The following is a 20337-nucleotide window of genomic DNA, read 5'->3' as shown; positions in this document are numbered from 1 at the left end:
CATATCATTTGCCAAGCAGTGTTCCAAGTTAAACCGTTTCCTTTTGATTTGTCACAAGTAGTTGCCACCCAGGGTTTGTGTTTAGTAAAGTGAGGATTCTAAATCCAAGTAAGCCTGAATTGCAATATCTGCTTTTCCGGTCTGTCCTGTAAACGAACCAAAATACGTACTTCATCTCCAGACCATCAAACTAAACCTTTCCACATGGAGGCTTCACCAACCAGCATATGTCTTATTCACACACCTACATCATTCTGAGGGGAGTTGACAGTCCTTCAGCCATCTTCAGTTGTGGCAAGTACTATATAAATGACGTAAGATTAGAATGTAAGGTCATGCTATGCTGTATCATTATATGTTTGTGATGTTGCACATGGTAACCTACTGCATTGACTACGTGGGTTTAAGTATTGGAGAACATTATACCTTCTGTTGTGGGAGCTGTGTAGTCATTACTTTCTGTTATTGGTTTGACTTTAAGTTGCTGCCTGTTCCTGTGCTCCTGCAGTTCTGTCTGTCAGTTTTACATACTACAAAGAACACCATCTCAGTTTGTGGTTGCGTTCTGAATGGCATTTGGAGATAAAAACTGAGCTTGAACCGAGATACTTCCTGTGGGAATTGCTTTTCTCCCTTGCCATTAACGTACTGGAACTGCCTTCTCTCGACGAAAGGAGGCATTTCAGATATTTAGGACCTGTTCTTGCTCATTCGTACACGCCTCCCTGCCAGCTTCGCTAGGACATTGGGATGAACCAGAAGCAGGAGACAGGTCACCTGCATTGAACTGGGTTCAGTTCAAGGACCTGGCATTGAAACTGCAAATTATTGTATGGAGGCAGTTAAAGAATTGCGTGGATATCGTACCACACACATTTTGGTGTTGTGAAAGGATATATTTTGTAACATACTCTAGGTGACTGTCTAGAGAGGTCAGGTTGTTCATTCGTTTCCATGAAGTGTACTGTAGGTTTTACAAGATCTAGGTCAGAGAATCCCAGTCATCCGATTCTATTTCTCTGGCTTGAGTGACTTTCCTGACAGACGGGAGAATAATGGCACAGTAAATATACTTATCCCTCTGGTTACAAGTAGAGGATGACACCCATCGACAGCCAAAAACTGTACATTTTTGTCGTTTCATTGTGGACTCTGCTCTGGCAAGACTGGAACAAATGAAGTTCAAAAGAAACGCATTTAATCAGATTTTTCTATGTGTAAAAATGATACAGGAGGTGGGCAAAAATGCTCTGTGTTTGTACAATATGGTAAAAGGCACTCAGGATATGCATTAAAAAAGAAATGACAACAATCTGCTTTACATATGAATAAGCACAGATAGGTTGGCATGGAGATAGATGCTGTGTAGTTGGCAACCAAATAATGCGTTTGTGAGTGAGCCCTTAAGGGACTTACTTTTCCAAGATAAGGCTGTTAGACATGTATGTGTGTTGCTATGGCTCAAACAGGAATGAACATGGTTTCCATACATATCTGAATTGATCGCTACGCATTTGCAGTCTTTGTACTGTTGGATACCATACATCACACATATATCCAGCCGCGGCCGGCAGTGGGAGGAAATGCAGGGCGGTGACGTGGGGAGGGGGAGGGGCACGGTGGGGGGTAGTAATGTATGGATTACAGAGTTTTACAGGTAAGTAAACATTTAAATAAATAAAACGAATTTCGTTGCGCGCACTGCATCGTATTTTGGGATGCAGTGTACTCAACCAAATTCGTTTTATTTATTTAAATAGTTACTTACCTGTAAAACTCCGTAATCCATACATTACTACCCCCCACCCTGCCCCTCCCCTTCCCCACGTCACCGCCCTGCATTTCCTCCCACTGCCGGCCGTGGCTGCATATATCCATAGACTAATGGATATTAAAAGATTGCTATGCTAACAAGTACATCTGGTGGGCACATGTGGCCACCCACCCTTGTTCTAAGGCTGTTCCCCGGCTCGTGTACCTGTGGGGCTCTTAGTACTGGTCACTGCCGGGAGGGCCTCGAAGACAGTAGCACCTCTATCCGCAGTTCTTTGATCTTGCTGTCCAGTCCCACTGCAGCGGGTCACACCAGGTTCAGTCGTAGCAGTGGCCAAGGCCCATGCCTAGGCTCCTATGGAGATTTGAGGGTTATCAGTTCACGCGGGGGGCGGCGCAAGTTGTTAGGGAGCCTGCAAGGTTAATTTTCATTCTGCCTTACCTTCATTTCTGACAGTCCTGGGGTACCGGCAAACTCCACCAGGGTGGGCCGCCTCGGTTCCCGCCACCATTTTTTGTGTTGCAGCAGGGCCTGTCATCTCAGGCAGTCAGGACGACCGTTGGCATGTCCCTGAGTGTCCCTCAGCAGTTGGGGCCATGATGGTCAAGCTCTCGCTCCGAATCCAGGCCCAGGACATCGCCCAACAATGCAGGGCACTTCGGTGTGACTCAGGGGCTCATGTCAAGACCGGCTGCTCCAGATGGTGCAGGACTTCCTCTGTGGACTTTGTGGGGGTCCCTCACCCCTCGTTCTGTGCACCACTGGCTGGGATTCAGTGGTGGGCCTTGTGGGCACTGCGGACAGTTATTCGGCGCAGGGCCTGGAGGGGCCGTAGGGTAATCCCATGGCAGCTTCTTATGCTCTGGCAGTGTTTTCGGGGTCAGCGTTGATTACTGATTTTGTCTCCAGTGGATGGTGAGGTAATACCTGTATTCATGCAGGACTTATGCGGATTCCACCTCGTTCTGCCCTAGAGCTCTGCTAGCAGCGATCCACCCTCTTTAGCGGCCAAGCCACACCCCACAGTTCTTAATATCTTATGTGTATCCACTCTGTCAAGGTGTAGGAGCAACAAGTGGTTCCTGCCCTCTTCAATAGCCAGTGCCTCAAAATACACTTCAACCCATGTTTTCCTGTGAGCGTGAATGGGCGAAATGGTTACCATGCTGCGTACGCCCCGTCGTTGTTAGGTGGGATGGTAGTGCTGCAGGGTAGAGGTGGGGCACCATGAAAGGGCTGCTTGGTACCTGTGAGGCGATGCCTTCTTGGAGATGAGGTGTCTGTCACAGTTCGGCTGGTGTGAAACAGGATGGCAGTATCTGGCAGGTCACTGGGCAGTAGCACTAGGTGGTGGATAAGCAGCTGACATAAGGAGTGGGACAATGTGTTCTGTTTGTGAGGGGTGGCATACAGCTACTTGTGCAAAAACAACAGTTGATGGACAGAATGCAGAGCAATGTCATACATTCACCCCAGTACAATCCATCAATTGTTGTTTTTGCATACAGCTACTTGTGCCTTGCTGCCTTGATGAGGAATGTGGTGAAGCCAGAGAGGACCACATGGTACACCCACCCAGAATGGAGGCAGGTGTCCTAGGCCTGACTGTTGTGGTGGGCCTGCTCACGCTTGCAGCGCGCAGGGGCAGAGACAGTGTAGCACGACATGTCAGCTTGGATGCGCTCATTGTGAGGTGCGGCTTGCGCCTGCACTCTGAAATGCAGGGTGGGCTGTGAGACCGTCTGCCCTACTAGTATCGGCAGCACTCGTGGAAGCATAGCTACCGAGTTGATTTCTGGTGGACTTGGAATGAGGCTCTTGACTGTGAATGTTCTAAAGAAAAACAGAAAATGTGGTGGTGTTGAATGGCAACTGAACAAGTGATCTGAGCAATGTTATTAACTACATCTCCTAGATCTATGAAGGTTAAATGTGAAGTTTTTTTCTCCCGATATTCACTGTCCAATTCAGTAATCTATAATGTCACTAAAAAACCACGTTGAATTTGAACGAGTCTACATTTAATCTGATATAAGTTTAACAAAGTAGCTAATATTTGTTTTTTTTCTTTAGGTGCCGCAAATCCATACACAGAAGCAAATTATAAGCCAGCTTTTCTTTCAGATGATGAGTTAAAGCATCTTATTCTCAGGGTATGTAATGTTATACTGTCATTATTTTTAAATGGATGAGAATAGAATTTAAAAAACATTGATGGTGTGGTAAAAGGGCATTACATTTATAGTGATTTCAAATAATTTAAATACACAAATAATAGACTTGGGGCCTGATTACAGGTATAGGTGCTGTTTATCGCAGCTGGTAAATAATTATACCGCAGGGTTAGTTATTTATCTGGTGTGAAAGCTTCTGTGGAATAACGTGCTGTTACTCCAGTATTGGAGCTTTCATAGATTCACATGCCTGAATCATTCCCCGTCGTTGAGACGGGAGTCTCCGGTACATAAAAAAGCAATGCTTAGTAGTATAGCAAAATGAAAAGAGGCCTAGGCCCATTTCCCTTTTGCAACCCATAACCTTCGTTATGTAAAAGAGACCAAACTTCTCCCTGAACCAATCAGAGCTCCTCGCCCTCTAGAACACTCCTGAGAGAACCTTTTGCCCCTCAGATTTTCTACCGCACGTTGTGCTAGGGAGTCTCCTTTGAGCTCTGCTCAAACTCTTCAGTTTTCTACTCAATCTGGATTGGATTTAAGAGTTTCTTCTTCAGATTTAATTATTGGGATTACTACCTACTATTTATCCATATTTTACAATGGCTGTCAAGGAGAAAAAAGGTTTATTTAGAGCCTGGGCCATCTGTTCGAAGAAAAGGCTCTATACAGACGACCCTTATAAGGATTGCATCTACTGCCTTTACCCAGACCATCAAGCAAAGGATTGTAAGGTATGTCGTACCGTTTCAAATAAAACTTAGAGGGATCTTGAAGGAAGGCTTTTACTATGGCTTCAAAAGCTAAAAGCCAGGAAGGAAGTCATGTCTAGTGACAGTGAGGAGGAATCTTCAACTTCTAAAAGATCTCAAAAAAGAAGTAGATCTCCTCAGGCTCATACCTCAGGGGAAAGACCTGAGAAGGCCCTTAAAAAGACCCCCCCAGGGTCTTCTGGGCACAGTCCCTCTAAATCTCCTCCAAGCAAGGAAAAGGAGAGCAAGGGTCATGCTTCGGGGGTAAAACATACCAAAAGGACAAGCTCAGGGCCCTCAAAATCACCCCTTAAGGCCAAACATCCAGTCAAGAAGCCGGCCTCCACTCCTCCTGAGGGAAGATTGGAAAAATCAACATCGTCGATGGGAGCGTCGACGGAGAAAATTGCATTGTCGCCGACGACAGCGTCGACGCCAAGATCTGTGACGACGACGGCATCGACGACGACAATGACTACGACTACGTTCGGCTTGTCGACGGGATCTTCGACGACGATAGAGACTACAGGATCGTCGACGACGATAATATAGTCGGCGATCTCGTCGACGGGCTAGTCAACAGGAGAAAAAAACCAGGAAAATTGGGGTTTTGCCAGGAAAAGGACAATTACCCCGGAACTTACCTCTCCGAGTAAGGCGACACCTCTGGTACCATCTCACCCGTTGGAGGAGAAGGAGTCAGAAGAAGGGGAGGATGATGGCGGTCCTTTTGGCTATGCTAGTAGCCCGTCGCAGTTACTTGTGAAATACCAAGAGGATGACTCAGAGGACGAATATGAGGAGTTTCAAGATCGTCCCCAGCAACAATACCGCCAAGAGTATCAGAAAGAGATGGTGAGTGTTCCATCTTCATTGCTAAAGGATCTGCAGTTCATGCTGGAGGATTATAAAAAGAGACATCCTGTACCTCATACCTCTAAAGAATTACCATTGGCTACGCCTCAACCACGCTCCATACCAAGTACACCAGTTCTGAGGCAAGACATTTTACCAGAGCCTTTGCCTAGATCTCAAACCAGCAAGATCTCAACAAGAACCAGTGACCATGGATGATGATCCGGAGGAAGGAGAGATAACGGACCCTAGCAGAGAGTGGGACGATTATCTCATTCCGTCGCCGCCTTCTCCTTCACCAAAGCCTGTTGACTCACCACCAGAGGACATCAGTGGGTTTCATAATCTAATGCAGAGAGCCACAAACAGATTTGCACTCACCATGTCAACTGACAAAGCAGAATGTTTCTTGTACGACTTCAAGGAACCTTATCGTAAGGCAGTTCGGTCCCAACCGATTGTCAGTCATCTCATGAAGAAGGCCTGAAGGTCATGGAGACATCGGCAACGGTGACTCCAGTACTCGACAGGCTGGACAAAAAATATAAAGAGCTTTCGGATGCTCCAGCTTGTCTTCTAGGCCACCCCAAGCCGGATTCAGTCATAACCCAGGCGGCTCAAGAAAAATCAAGGAATCCATCGGATCCTATTGCGACACCTCCGGACAGAGAGGGTAGGAGATTGGACAACGCGGGGAAAAGGTTTTCCTCTATGTCTGCCTTTCTAGTTCGAGCTGCGAATACCCTGGCCATTCTGGGCAGGTACGACAGGCAGATGTGGTGTGACCTCTCGCCTTTCATAGACAGCATCCCAGAGCCTGATAGACCAGGAAGATTCTGCAAGAGGGGGAGAGGACTTCTGCTGAAGTCATAGATTGCGCTATGGACATCGCGACTACAGCCTTCAGATCTTTGAGAGGAGCGGCAGTCCTACGCAGGCTGAGAGCAACATCGTTTAGGCCGAAAGTCCAAAATAGATCTTGACCTTCATTTCAATGGAGAGGATTTATTCGGTAAACATATAGATGAGGCACTGCAAAGTATCAAAAAAGATACTGATACAGCAAAATCATTGGGAACACTACAATATAGGAAAGTTCCTTTTCGTTGCTCTAAGAGTAGAGGCCAATCGTCTTACAGAGGAGGATACCATTAAGGAAGATATTCTTCTTACTCCACCTCATCTCAGCCCTACCGTCATCAGTATACGCAACGCCAGTCAGGAGGCTACACAAAATCTACTCCTAGAGGTAGAGGAGGTTGTCAGGGTAAAGACAACACCCGACGACAATGACAACCTGCAGGATACGGCTACACCTATCCCTCTTACATCACATGTTCCCCTGGGTGGAAAGATTTCTTATTATCTCCAAAATTGGCAGCAAAGAACTACGGACAAATGGGTTCTCAACATAATTCAATTTGGATACACTCTAGAACTTCTACAAACGCCCCCTTGTACACCGCCAAAACATCAAGAGGTCAAGCACTTACATCAGATGGGTCGGGAGATTCGGATAATGCTCCAAAAGGGGGCAATAGAACCGGTGCCGAACTCCCAGAAGGGAAGGGAATTTTACTCCTGATTCGTTCTAGTCAAGAAAAACGTTCTCCAATGGCGTCCTATTCTAGACCTCAGATCCCTAAACACCTATCTCAAGAAGCAATCTTTCAGAATGGTCTCTCTTCAGGACATCCTTCTACTTTTAGACCCAGGAGATCATATGACCACATTAGACCTCCACGGTGCGTACTTTCACATCCCTATCCATCCTTCCCACAGGCAGTACCTTCGTTTCATGGTAGCCGTAGAACATTACCAATTCAAGGTACTGCCGTTCGCCCCAAGAGTTTTTACGAAATGCCTGGCTCCAGTGGCTGCTGTTCTAAGGAAACAGAAACACCAAGTATTTCCTTATCTCGATGACTAGTTGGTCAAAGCACCATCAGCAGCATCAGCCCGATCGTCAACAGCGGCTTGCGTGAGTTGTTTGCCAGGTTAGGTCTGACTTTAAATGAGGAAAAATCATCCCTTTATCCGACAAGAAACATCACCTTCTTGGGAGCAATACTAGACACAGAGGTGAACAAGGCGTTTCCCTCCAAAGAAAGGCAACTGAAAATGATATCTCTTTTCCAAAACTTTACAAAAAGAAAGTGTCTTTCAGTACGCAAGTACAAGTCATTGCTGGGAACAATGTCATCTTGCATTCCCCTTGTACCTTGCTGCAGGTTAAGGATGTGTCCGTTGCAAGAGCAACTAGATCTACAATGGCATCAAGCGGAGGGATCCTTCGAAGACATAGTGAGGGTGACGCCGATTATGGTTCAAGCGGCGAGATGGTGGACCCAAGAGCGGAATGTCTCGCAGGGTCTGTCAATCCTTACAGAGCCAGACCCACTGGTAGTTACGACAGATGCGTCCCTAGAAGGATGGGGAGCGTTCCTTCAGGACCTCCAAGTCAGCGGCCGCTGGAAGTTGTACGAGCAACAAATGCACATCAACTCAGAGCCGTCTGCTTGGCATTGCTAGCGTTCCTACCAAGGATAAAAAGATCAGCTTTGTTATTAAGAACGGACAACACAACAGCGATGCACTACTTAAACAAACAGGGAGGAACAAGAACACTCTCCCTGTCTCAAGAGGCCCAAAAAATATGGGAATGGGCACTGCAACACAAGATATCCATAACAGCGGAACATCTCCCAGGGGACCAGAATGTCAAAGCAGATACTCTCAGCAGGCTCAAATCCACCTGCCACGAGTGGGAGATCGACGACGGGATTCTAGACAGCATCTTCCAAAGATGGGGGAAACTGACAGTAGACCTCTTCGCAACAGCAGAGAACAGGAAATGCTGGTTCTTCGCAAGCTGGCTTCCCCAATGGGGATCTTGGGGAAATGTGTTTTTGATAGCATGGTCAAGTGTCTTTGCCTTCGCCTTTCCTCCAATTCCCTTCCTGCCACGAGTTCTGATGAAGATCAAGAAGGAGCCGTGCAGGATAGCCCCATGGTGGCCCAGGCAGCACTGGTTCACAGAGCTTCTGCTACTGTCGGAGGTACAATCAATTCGCCTCCAGCCAATACCGTCGCTTCTGGCGATGTCCCAGGGACAAGTGCTCCATCCGGACCCGACATCATTACATTTAGCGGCCTAGCTCCTGAGCACTGTGAGTTTCAACATCTAAAGATCTCAGAACAATGCAAAGACATCCTATCAAAAGCTAGAGCGGATAGTACGAACAAGAACTACCGAATGAAATGGAAAAGATTCTGTCTGTGGTGCCAAAGATGTAACATTCATCCTCTGAATTCGGCAGCGCATGAGATTATTCCATACATCTTAATGTTGGCTAAGTCAGATTTGGCTCATGCTTCTATAAAGGTACATTTAGCTGCAATATCACGCTACAGAAGGACGTCCTCAGGACCGTCTTCATGGTCTGCAAGGAAGGATCATTAAAAAATTCATGAAGGGATTGTTCAGAGTTTTTCCTCCATAAAGCCTCCACCACCTCTCTGGCACTTGACCATAGTTCTTTCTCAATTAATGAAGCAGCCCTTCGAGCCAATACGCAGGGCAGATATCAAATTCCTATCGTGGAAAGTGGCGCTTCTCATCGCACTCACTTCGGCCAGGAGAGTGGGAGAATTGCAGGCTCTCACGATTCAAGACCCTATCCTGCAATTTAAGGAGGATAGAATGATTCTCAGAACTAATCCGAAGTTTATTCAAAAGGTACCTACTGACTTTCATTTAAATGAGCCTCTGGTTCTAAAACGGTTCTTTCCTCAACCAACAACAGCGGCGGAAAAAGTTCTCCATTCACTGGATGTCCAGCGCTGTCTCAAATTCTATTTACAAAAGGCTAGACCCTTCTGCAAGTCTCCACAACTTTTTGTCGCCTTCAGTGCACCCAGGAAGGCATTCCTTTGTCAAAGCGTGGAATTGCCAGATGGATTTCCAGCGCGATCGGGCAGCTGGAAAAACTCTGAATGCACAAGTTCGTGCCCACTCGACGAGAGCAGTGTCCACCTCCACTACTTTGTTTGTGGGAGTGCCGATCCAGGACATCTGCAGGGCAGCGACCTGGAGAAATACGCACACCTTCACCAGGCATTACTGCTTGGAGGCAGCCGCGGAGAGAGATGTGGCGGTGGGAGAAGCGGTGCTATGAAACATTATCCAGTAACGGTGAGCCTCTTTTACATCCCTCTGTCCTTTTTTCTTGGTTACAAATGCACACTTTTTCTATTACTATGTTTGGTAAGAGTGTTTGCAATACTAATAAGCAGAATTCTAACTTGGACATGTATAGAAAGATGGTATTTTAAGTAACTATACTAGATTTAAAAAAAAAAAGTGCTTTATACTACTGCTCTCAATTCTGATTCAGGCATGTGAATCTATGAAAGCTCCAATACTCCAATGTAAGAAAACAAGTTACCTGTAACTGTAGTTCTCCAGTATTGGAAACTTTCATAGATTCACATGCGACCCATCCTCCTCCCCTGAGAGGCTCACCTCGGATTTAGCACAAAAGGTGTCTATGGCACAAGTGAGCGAATTTCTAAGGGGCAAAAGGTTCTCTCAGGAGTGTTCTAGAGGGTTAGGAGCTCTGATTGGTTCAGGGAGAAGTTTGGTCTCTTTTACATAACAAAGGTTATGGGTTGCAAAAGGGAAATGGGCCTGGGCCTCTTTTCAGTTTGCTATACTACTAAGCATTGCTTTTTTATGTACCGTAGACTCCCGTCTCGACGACGGGGAATGATTCAGGCATGTGAATCTGTGAAAGCTTCAAATACTGGAGAACTACAGTACAGGTAAGTAACTTGTTTTCATTTTGGCGATTAATGCACCAAAATGCACAGATACGGTAAATACTGTATGCTTTTTCTCGTTAAAATTCAGCAGGTTTGCCTTGCTGAAATTTAACTAATGTTGATTTATTTAATAGTCGATAATTATCAGCGTTGAATAAAACCAAACTCGTAATTCCGACCCCTTTGTAAACAGGGATTTAGGCTTGAGGCAGAATTGAACGAGCATAATAATCAGGGCCTTAGTTAACTTATGGATGTTTTCTCAATATTTGCTAAAGTAATATTTTCTACTGTGCATTTTAATCTTAAGTCATTTTACACTTTCCAACAGATGACTTTGAACTGTATGTCAAAATGGACCTTTCAGTGGAGCTCAGGATTTACATAGCACACAAAAGAGGGAGTCTTATGGGTATAATTGAGGGGTGGGCGTAACTTGTAAAGTTACCTTAAAACTCTGCAAGATTCCGCTGAGTTCTGCGAGCGGAGGAATTTTGGTACGTTGCTCTGCTCTCATTTATTTTTTTGCACCTGGAGTTTGTTCGGTGCTGTAAAATCAGCGTGAATGGCACCTTGCAACGCACCAGAGGGCACTGCTTCTTTCTGCAGTTCAAATAGATTTTTATACTCGAGCTGCATTTTTCTAAACATGAACGGTAGCGGCCACCCGCATTGAAGAATCTCACCAGGAGGCATTCTAGCGCTCCAAAATCTTGCTGGGGACACAAATTCTCACTAGCCAACTTAACATTGGCGAGCCGCATGCGCAGAAAAACTCCGCCACACTGAAGTTGGCGGAGTTTTGCTGGAACTTCAAACTTCAATGGAGCTGAATTGTTCACCCACCCCTAGTATATTTGTGAGGCATTTGGATGCTTACAGATTCCTCTGAGCTTGAATTCATTATTTTTTCATTAATCCTCCTTATAAATGGTTTTGTGAGTGAAACCAGCTGGCATGGCTGGCACAGGTAAGTGGCGATAGGGCAAGGTGGGGGGAGTCAACAGAGGACGTGATAGGTAAAATGAAATAAATAAATAAAACCACTTACCTCGTACTCGCGGCATCACTGAGTGCTTCATAGAAACAAAGCATATAAAATAAAATTTCCATATAGTAAACGCATGTGCATACAGCCAGTCTTGGGGTGGCAGGTTGTACAATATTAGAGTGCTTTCAGTCTTTTGGCATTATCTGTCTGTTGTCTAGGGTTGTAACTAGACTGGTTTTCTACCAGCACTGGTTCGACCTCGGCAGCCGCAGAGCCACCACTCCCTCCACTGGATCTGCTGCCTCAACAAAGACAAAGGAAAACTCCATTCTCTGTTTGGTACGGATTGGAACAATGACTAAGCTGCAGTTCAAGAGATTGGTCAGCCATACCAAAAGAAGAATTTGTATGGTGACCTGCAGGAGGATAGTGGCATTGATACCTTCCCTGAGTCGGATTCCACTCACCCCCTGAATCTGCCACTGAGGAGAATGCTTCTTATGCCATGGTAGTGTAAAGGGTGACCAAAGTCCTTGACCTCCAACTCTCCACCTTGGAGGGCAAGGCTATTGTTCTGACAGGAGTCCTTCAGCCGGGACAACATCCACTGAGCCCCTATTGAATTTTTATACGGCACATATGGATACTGTGTTGGGGGTCATGGACAACCCTTGCTCTGGACCACCAGTCAACTGCCAGATCACATGCCGCCACTGCCCGTCCCTAGGTCACCCTGCTTCTTTTTTTTATCTCAGCACCCCTCCCCTGACAACTTGATGGTGCAGGTGTCTACAAGCTGGACTAATCAAAGTGCATCCCAAACTACTCCCTCCTGATAGGTACTCCAAATGGCTGGAGACATTTGGTAATAGTCTTCTCGTCCACCAGTTTGGCTTTTTGATCTGTAAGTGTCAGCTGCCTCCAGGAGCTCTATTTCCATGTCTTTGGAATTCTGTGGCTCAAGTCCTCCCAGGTGTTCCTGAAGATCTCTGCTATGTCCTTGCCCAGGTTATACAGGGCCAAGTTCACAATTAATTGCGGTTTGAACACCACTGATTCCATCAGGTGAGCCATTGCACCAGTGTTGCCATTTGCCGCCACGTTTGGCTGAGTTGAACTGACATTTCAGGCGATGTCCAGTTGTCCCTCATGGACATGCCTCTTGATGGGACTTGCCTGTTTGGGTACAAGGCAGACTCAGCTCCTGAGCAGTTCAAGGAGAGTAAGGCCATGGCACACTCCCTGGCCGTATCTGCCCCAGCTTAGTTCACCTCCCTCGCGATCAAGGTCAATAAACTGCTGAGTCCACACCCCTCCTTGCATCCCGACATGCCAAAACCCTTTAACGTGCCCTTAGAGGAGCACAGCCACCCAGTGGGAGCTAGGATCCAACAATTCTTGCAGGGTTGGCAGGCCATAACATTGGACAGGTGGGCCCTGCAAATTGTTCAGAAGGGATATGCCATACCTCTCTGTTTCACACCACCACACCTTACACCGTTTCTCCAATGACTGATGTAGGAGAATCTGTCTGTTTTGCGGCAGGAAGTGTAAGCCCTTTTGGCAAAGGGGCTATCGAGAAGATGCGCTTGCCAAAAGTAGGACGTGGTTGTTATTCCCGCTACTTTCTGGTGCTCAAGAAAGACCGAGACCTCCATCCCAGTTCAGACCTGCTTCCTCTCAATGCGTTCCTCTGGAGGGAAAAATTCAAGATGCTCACACTGGCCCAGGTCTATGCTTCCCTCAACCCTGGAGACGGGATGGTGGCGTTAGATCTGAAGAATGTATATTTCCATACACCTATCCTACAAACCCATTGGTGCTACTTGCGGTTCGTAGTAGGACAGGAGCATTTCCGTTACACTGTGCTTCAGTTTTTGGTGTCACCAGTGCTGTTTGTGGGTCAGAGGTTCCAGTCTCCCCCCTACCTTAACTACTGGCTGTTGAAAGTGGATTTGCCCCAGGCAGTCATCAACCACCTCTAGATGATGGCAAACCTCTTGTCATAATTGGGGTTCACTATTAAAATGCCAAAGTCTCACCTGACTCCTTCTCAGACACTGCCGTTCATTGAAGCCATTCTGGACACTGTTTGATTTTGTGCCTTCCCCTCAGGAAAAAAGTGTCCAAGTTATTCAGGCTATGATCCCAATCTTTCAGCTTTGGTCCTGGATTTCAATGAGGTCAAAACTGAGGCTACTGGGACTGACGCCCCCCTGTATCCTGCTGGTCAAGCACACCAGATAGCATATGTGGGCTTTGCAGTGGGACCTGAAGTCTTAGTTGGCCCAACTTCAATGAGACAGCACCAACTCCCTTCATATTTCGGAGGAGACTGCAAAAGATCTGCAGGGGTGGTTGCTGGACTGTGAGTGGGTCGGTGGCAGACCCCTCTCCCTTTCCCGAGCTGGCAGTGGTGACTGATGCATCACTTCTGAGCTGGAGTGGCCAGCTGGAGTGGTGGAGATCAGAGGCCTCTGCTCTCCGGCGGAGTCCTGGCTCCATATCAACCTTCTGGAGCTGAGGGCCATCTGTTTGGCATTGAAAGCCTTCCTTCCATCCATCAAGGGGAGGCTGGCAGAGTTCCTTTCAGACAACACCGCTGCCATGTGGTACTGCTGCAACAGGTGGGGAAGGAGGGGGTCTTGGACCCTGTGCCAGGTGGCCCTGCGCTTATGGAAATGTCTGGACCACCACTGAATTTTCTAGGTGGTAAACCACCTGGCTGGTTCATTGAATGCCAAGACTGGCGAGATCAGAGATCTAGCGGATCACGAATGGCAGTTACACCTGGAGGTGATGCAAGGTCTCTTAAGCAAATGGGGAGAACTTTGAGTCATCTGTTCACCACTGTAAAGAACGTGCAATGTCAGAAATCCTGCTAGTTGGAGTTTCCAAGGTGCCTCGAGTGGAATTCTGGACTCCTGTATTCCTTTCTGCCGTTACCACTCCTGCCCGAGTTCTCAAGAAGATCAGGACTGACTGGGCCGAAGTCATCCTAGTGACCCTGGTGTCAACACAGAGAGTATTGTATCCAGAACTCATGAGCTTGAGCATTTGTCCTCTGGTCAGGCTTCCCCTTCAGGAGGATCTGCTGTTGCAGCAGTAGGACAGATTTCTGCACTTGGGCCTGCACAGTCTTAACCTTCATGCTTGTGGACTGAGTCGCAAGTGCTAAACAGCTAAACAACTTTAATCTTCCCCCAGAGGTGGTTTATGTCATTGTGGCAGTCAGATGCTTCTCAACAAAAACTGTACATGCCTGTTGTTGGGAAACAATTTGTAGTTTGGTGTGGTACTTGGTAGATAGACACCCTACAGGCCAAGCTGTCTGACGTTTTGTTGCACGACGAGGCTTCGCCCTGGGCATGGCTGTAGGGTATCTTTCAGCTCTGTCTGCATTCTTGTAGTTGCTGGATGAGCCCTCATTGTTTAAGCCTCCAGTAATTATGCGCTTCCTCAAAGGCTTACCACATTTGTTTCTTCTCTCTCCCTGTGTCATCCCTCAGTGGGACCCTACCTTGGTCCTCACTTTTCTGATGGGCACGCCCTTTGAGCTACTTCACAGTTGTTCCTTGTGGCTTCGCACCCTCAAGACAGTGTTCCTTGTCGACATCGGAGCGGCATGTGAATGAGCTTCAAGCTCCGTGTCAACCTGCTGTATACTGCCTTCTTCGAAGACAAGCTGATTTTGTGGACACTGACTTCCTAAATTAGTGATGCCATTACACTTTGGTCAAAACGTCACCTTACAGGGTTTTAAGCGCTGCCGCACCTCTCTAAACAGGAGGAGGAGAGACTCCAACATTTTGACTCAAGAGACATCTAAGCTTTTATACTGATCGTACCAAAGAACATCACAGGGATGATCAACTCTTTCTGAGGCTCTATGAAGCACAAAAAGGCAAGGCTGTGCAGAAGAGCCATATCCAGCTGGATTGTGCTCTGCATTAAGATCTAGTACACATTGGCTAAAAAGCAGTGTCTGATAATTCCTGCTTCGTCATTTTACCAGGGCCTGCAACCGCTGCATTGGCACATGGAGTCCCTGTCCTGAACATTTGTCAGATAGCTATGTGGGCACCTCGCCATATGTTCAAGAAGCATTATTGTTGGGTTAGTCAAGAGGGACATTGTGCCCACTTAGTCCTGCATACATTCTGGTTTGAATCTGTACACAGGCCCTCCTCCAAAGAGGTACTGCTTGGGTATCTATTCAAAAGGTGAGTAATCTGCGGCTAGAAATCTCTATCAGAAAAACAAGTTACTTACCTTTGATAATGCTCTTTCTGGGAGGGACTCTAGCCTCAGGTTCCTCACTCACCTTTCCATCCTACCCGTTCTGTGATTTGACTCTATCCAATAATAAGATTCTAAGTCTAGGAATCTGCACATTGTTCTCAATTTTCTATTGGAGCTCTGCGTCTGGGGTCGCTGACAGTTTCGAAAGCAATTATAGTCAGCTTGCGGGAGTGATGCCTAAATAGGCTCTGCATGTCATTTCAGAGCAGAACAGCGTTCGGGCAGAGGCCCATGGCACCACCTACCCCGTGCAGAAGTACAGCCAAAAGGTTTCTGGATCCAGTCTGATGCCTAGGAAATATTCAGAAGGCGAGGAATCTACAGCTAAATATTCTCTACCAGAAAGAGTATTACAGAAGGTAAGTAGCTTGTTTATTACACGGGATAACTATAAATGAAATCTGTGCTTTGTGCAAAAAACCCTAGACTATTATACACTTAAAAGTAAAGCAGAAACCTCCCCTTTTTAGTATAGGGACTTTTGATGCATGAAGATTATGTTGACGTTAGGGTCTCTAGGCTCTACAGTTCTAATTTATTACTAACTTTTTGTTCTAACTTTTTGTGTCTGGTGAAGGATTACTTTCTTTTATGCTCTTAAAATTATGTGTTTAATAAAGATAACTTTTTTTTAGTATCAAATGAAGGATGAGGGGGTTGTATATTTTGCATGAACAATAACTAACTCAACTTATTCTGTTGTCAATTATGTTGCTTTAAAATACCTTGGGTATCAACTTCTAAGGCCTGTTGTCCAACGGGCAAATTAAGTTAGACATAAATGCTTATTTTTGTGCATCTCTACAAAACCTTGCCTGTTATCTTTATACTTTCATTTACAAAAGAATACTTTCAGAACGTTTAGGATGGTGTTACACTGGCAAAAGCTACGCTCGTGCCATCCTCTTTAAAGTGCCATCCTCTTTAAATTTGTTACAGCAAACAAATGATGGACAGAATGCTGACAATGCAAACATTCTTCCCCAGTCAAAAGATCTGGGTTAAATCCATCGTTCTTTTGCCCACTACGCCACCCCAGTTTGGAACCAGCCATATGCAAATTAGTCTTGACCCTGTGTCCCATGGGAACAGTCCAGACGGAACTGACATGCCAGGTCCTCCCTGGACCGGAAACAAGCATCCTGGGACCGGTTTCAGGGTATGTCAGCCTTCTTCAGCCAGGCTAGCTTGAATCCAGTGGCACAGTGAGCAAGGGACCCACGTCTGGGCATTCTCGTCCCACTTAGGGCGAAAAGTGTTACAGTAAACAAATGATGGATGGAATGCTGTCAATGCAAACATTCTCCCCACGTCAAAAGATCTGGGTTAAATCCATCGTTCTTTTGCCCACAAAGCCACCCGATATGCAAATCAGTCTTGACCCTGTGCCCCATGGGAACAGTCCAGACCGAACTGCCAGGCCAGGTCTTCCCTGGACCAGAAACAAGCATCCTGGAACTGGTTTCAGGGTATGTCACCCTTCTTCAGCCAGGCTAGCTTGAATCCAGTGGCACAGTGAGCGAGGGACCCACGTCTGGCGATACCCATCCCACTACAGGCAAAAAGTGTTACAGCAAACAAATGATGGACGGAATGCTGACAATTCAAACATTCTCCCCCAGTCTAAAGATCTGGGTCAAATTCATCGTTCTTTTGCCCACTACGCCACCCCAGTTTGGACAAAGCCATATGCAAATCAGTCTTAACCCTGTGCCCCATGTGAACAGTCCAGACCGAACTGCCAGGCCAGGTCCTCCCTGGACCGGAAACAAGCATCCTGGGACCGGTTTCAGGGTATGTCACTCTTCTTCAGTCAGGCTAGCTTGAATCCAGTGGCACAGTGAGCAAGGGACCCACGTCTGGGCATACCCACCCCACTTAGGGCAAAAAATGTTACAGCAAACAGATGATGGATGGAATGCTGTCAATGCAAACATTCTCCCCCAGTCAAAAGATCTGGGTTAAATCCATCGTTATTTTGCCCACTACGCCACCCCAGTTTGAAACCAGCACCTGTTCTGCATTCCGTCCACCAATTGTGTGTCTTTTGCTTTCTCGTCCTAAGTGCGCCAGGTATGCCCAGACGTGGGTCCTGGGCTCACTGTGCCGCTGGAATCAAGCAATCTTGGCTGAAGAGGGGTGAAACCCCGAAACCGGTCCTAGGGTGCTTGTTTCCGGTCCAGGGAGGACCTGGCTTGGCAGTTCGGGCTGGACTGTTCCCATGAGACACAGGGTCAAGACTGATTTGCATGTGGAAAGGTCTAAACTGGGGTGGCATGGTGAGCAAAATAATGATGGATTTAACCCAGATCTCTTGACTGGGGGTGAATGTTTTGATTTGTTCCGCATTGCGTTCATCAATTGTGTGTCTTTTGCTTTCTCCCCCTAAATGCGCCAGGTATGCCCAAACGTGGGTCCTGGGCCCACTGTGCCACTGGAATCAAGCTATCCTGGCTGAAGAGGGGTGAAATCCCGAAACCGGTCCTAGGATGTTTGTTTCTGGTCCAGGGAGGACCTGGCTTGGCAGTTCGGGCTGGACTGTTCCCATGAGGCACAGGGTCAAGACTGATTTGCTTATGGTCAGGTCTAAACTGGGGTGGCATGGTGAGCAAAAGAATGATGGATTTAACCCAGATCTTTTTACTGGGAGTGAATGTTTTGATTTGTTCTGCATTCCGTCCATCATTTGTGTGTCTTATGCATCCTCTTTAAATTCAGCAAAGAACATATGTTAGGGAATTATACAAAAATCTCTAAATGTAAGCGTTGTGAATTTTCAAACGTTTGTCAGTAACTGAGTTTCTTTTTTTTGCAGGCAGCTGATGGTTTTCTTTTTGTTGTGGGTTGTGACAGAGGAAAGATTTTGTTTGTTTCTGAATCCGTTTTCAAGATCCTCAACTACAGCCAGGTATTGTATTTTACTGGATCCGTTTAAATAAAGAGTGAATATCCCATGCACGAGTACAATTGTTTCAAAAGCAGTTCTGATGCTCCGAATCAAATTGAAACTATTTTGTGGTGGTTCATGCAAGTTTTTTAAAATATACATACCTACTCAAAGTTCACGATTTTTCGATTACAGTTGGCAACATCTTAAATCTTATTCCGTCCCACGCCAGCAATATGGCCTGGACGTAAATTTCACTGAATTTTTCAGTTGTATTGTAAAGAAATCACAGGGTAATTAAGTTCATGTCCGGTGGTAAATGCTCTCTAAAGTGATAGTTACCCTACCAATCACCATTTAAGTAATATAAATAAAAAAAAATTGTAAAAGTCACTTTTTGAAATCCAGAACGCAGTTTAAACATTTTAGAACACCTTTATTTTATCATCTCAATTGTGTTTTACAGTATGCAATTATGGTTTGATACACTGTATTTCTAACAGCATATTCATTTAGTTATAGATTATTCATGATTAGTGGCAATAATTCTATACTACGTTGTCACTTGATAAGCAAAGAAGAAAAAAAACCTCTCACTCAAATGAATGTTGATGACGTAATACAGCTAACACTTGATTTCGGCGCCTCTCACTTTTTCAAGGCTGTAAGGAGAAAGTAAATATACAATCATAATTACCAAAATTCTATTTGTAGTTGATACGTAATATATTTATCATGTCATCTGACAGTACAAGAAGATCTATACATGGATTTTAATCCAAAAATCCTTTTAGTTACAATTAACAATGTACAAAAACATCTATATATGGATATTAATCCAAAAATTATTTCTTTACAACTAGCAGTGTTTACAGATTTTTCATGATTTGACATGGAAAAATAAAAATTCTACCACAATTTCAAATCCAAAGCTGCAAATTACATAAGAAAAGAAACTTTTTATTACAGAATCAAGGCTAAATACTCCATGACATATTAGAGAAGAACTTGCAGTGACAAAAAATGAATAAGTATTTGTGGATCATATTGCGATTCATATAATACATTTGTATTATGTAAATATCACTGAACTTTATCATTTCACACTGCCAGTAGCCCATAAAGTGTACTCCAATGACTAGCGTTTAGAAACATGGCCCTTGAAAAAGTCCCTTCTTACCAAATGGTGTTTATAGGAACCAGAAACAGCTGGTCTCGAGTTCTGTCTTTGACTTTTACTTTTTTTTTTAATCTTTTTTTTTATTTTAACAGTAAGACAAGAGTAGGCAATACAGATATCAGGTGTTTCGCTGTGAAATACAGAACAGGGCCAGGCGGGGGAAATATACAAACAAAAATCACTGTAAGAAGTAAAAGGCCCATCACGGGTACACATAACGGAAAAAGGAAACAAGCAATCTATTAATCAATCAAAAGCAATCCCACCCGCGCGACCCCGTCCACAATGTTACAGGATAATTAAGCCAGCGAAGACACCCAGACCATAAAGGATTCGTGAAAAATAAACAGCCCATCTCTCGTAGAAGGAAAGAGAAAAAACAAAAGGGGCCATAGAACAAAAGAAAGGCAAAATAAAAACCCCCACCCCTAACCCCCCACCCTGCACCCCTGCAATGGCTACGGCCTAACCCCACTAGCAGCGTGCCTGTCGCCCAAGAACTACCCTAAAGGAAGGGAAAAGAGAAAGCTGAGGAGGAGAAAGCAAACACACTCCCGGTCTCCCATACCCCCCGCCAACAGCGACCACCCCGAGACAT

At 45.7% G+C, this 20337-nt stretch overlaps 1 protein-coding gene across 3 annotated transcripts in view; it reads left to right on the top strand.

The window, feature by feature from the left end:
* The window catches only part of BMAL1 (basic helix-loop-helix ARNT like 1), a 659821-nt gene that overhangs the window by 384491 nt on the left and 254993 nt on the right, over window positions 1-20337 (top strand). For all 3 annotated transcript variants that reach the window (XM_078680912.1, XM_078680911.1, XM_078680910.1), the window contains 2 exons: window positions 3848-3927; window positions 18488-18580. In XM_078680912.1, coding sequence (XP_078537038.1) covers window positions 3848-3927; window positions 18488-18580 — 173 coding nt within the window. The remainder of the gene's footprint in view (window positions 1-3847; window positions 3928-18487; window positions 18581-20337) is intronic.

Source organism: Lissotriton helveticus, chromosome 3_1 (assembly GCF_964261635.1).
Source record: "Lissotriton helveticus chromosome 3_1, aLisHel1.1, whole genome shotgun sequence".
Taxonomy (NCBI): Eukaryota; Metazoa; Chordata; class Amphibia; order Caudata; family Salamandridae; genus Lissotriton; species Lissotriton helveticus.
This window is presented reverse-complemented; position numbering and strand designations above follow the sequence as displayed.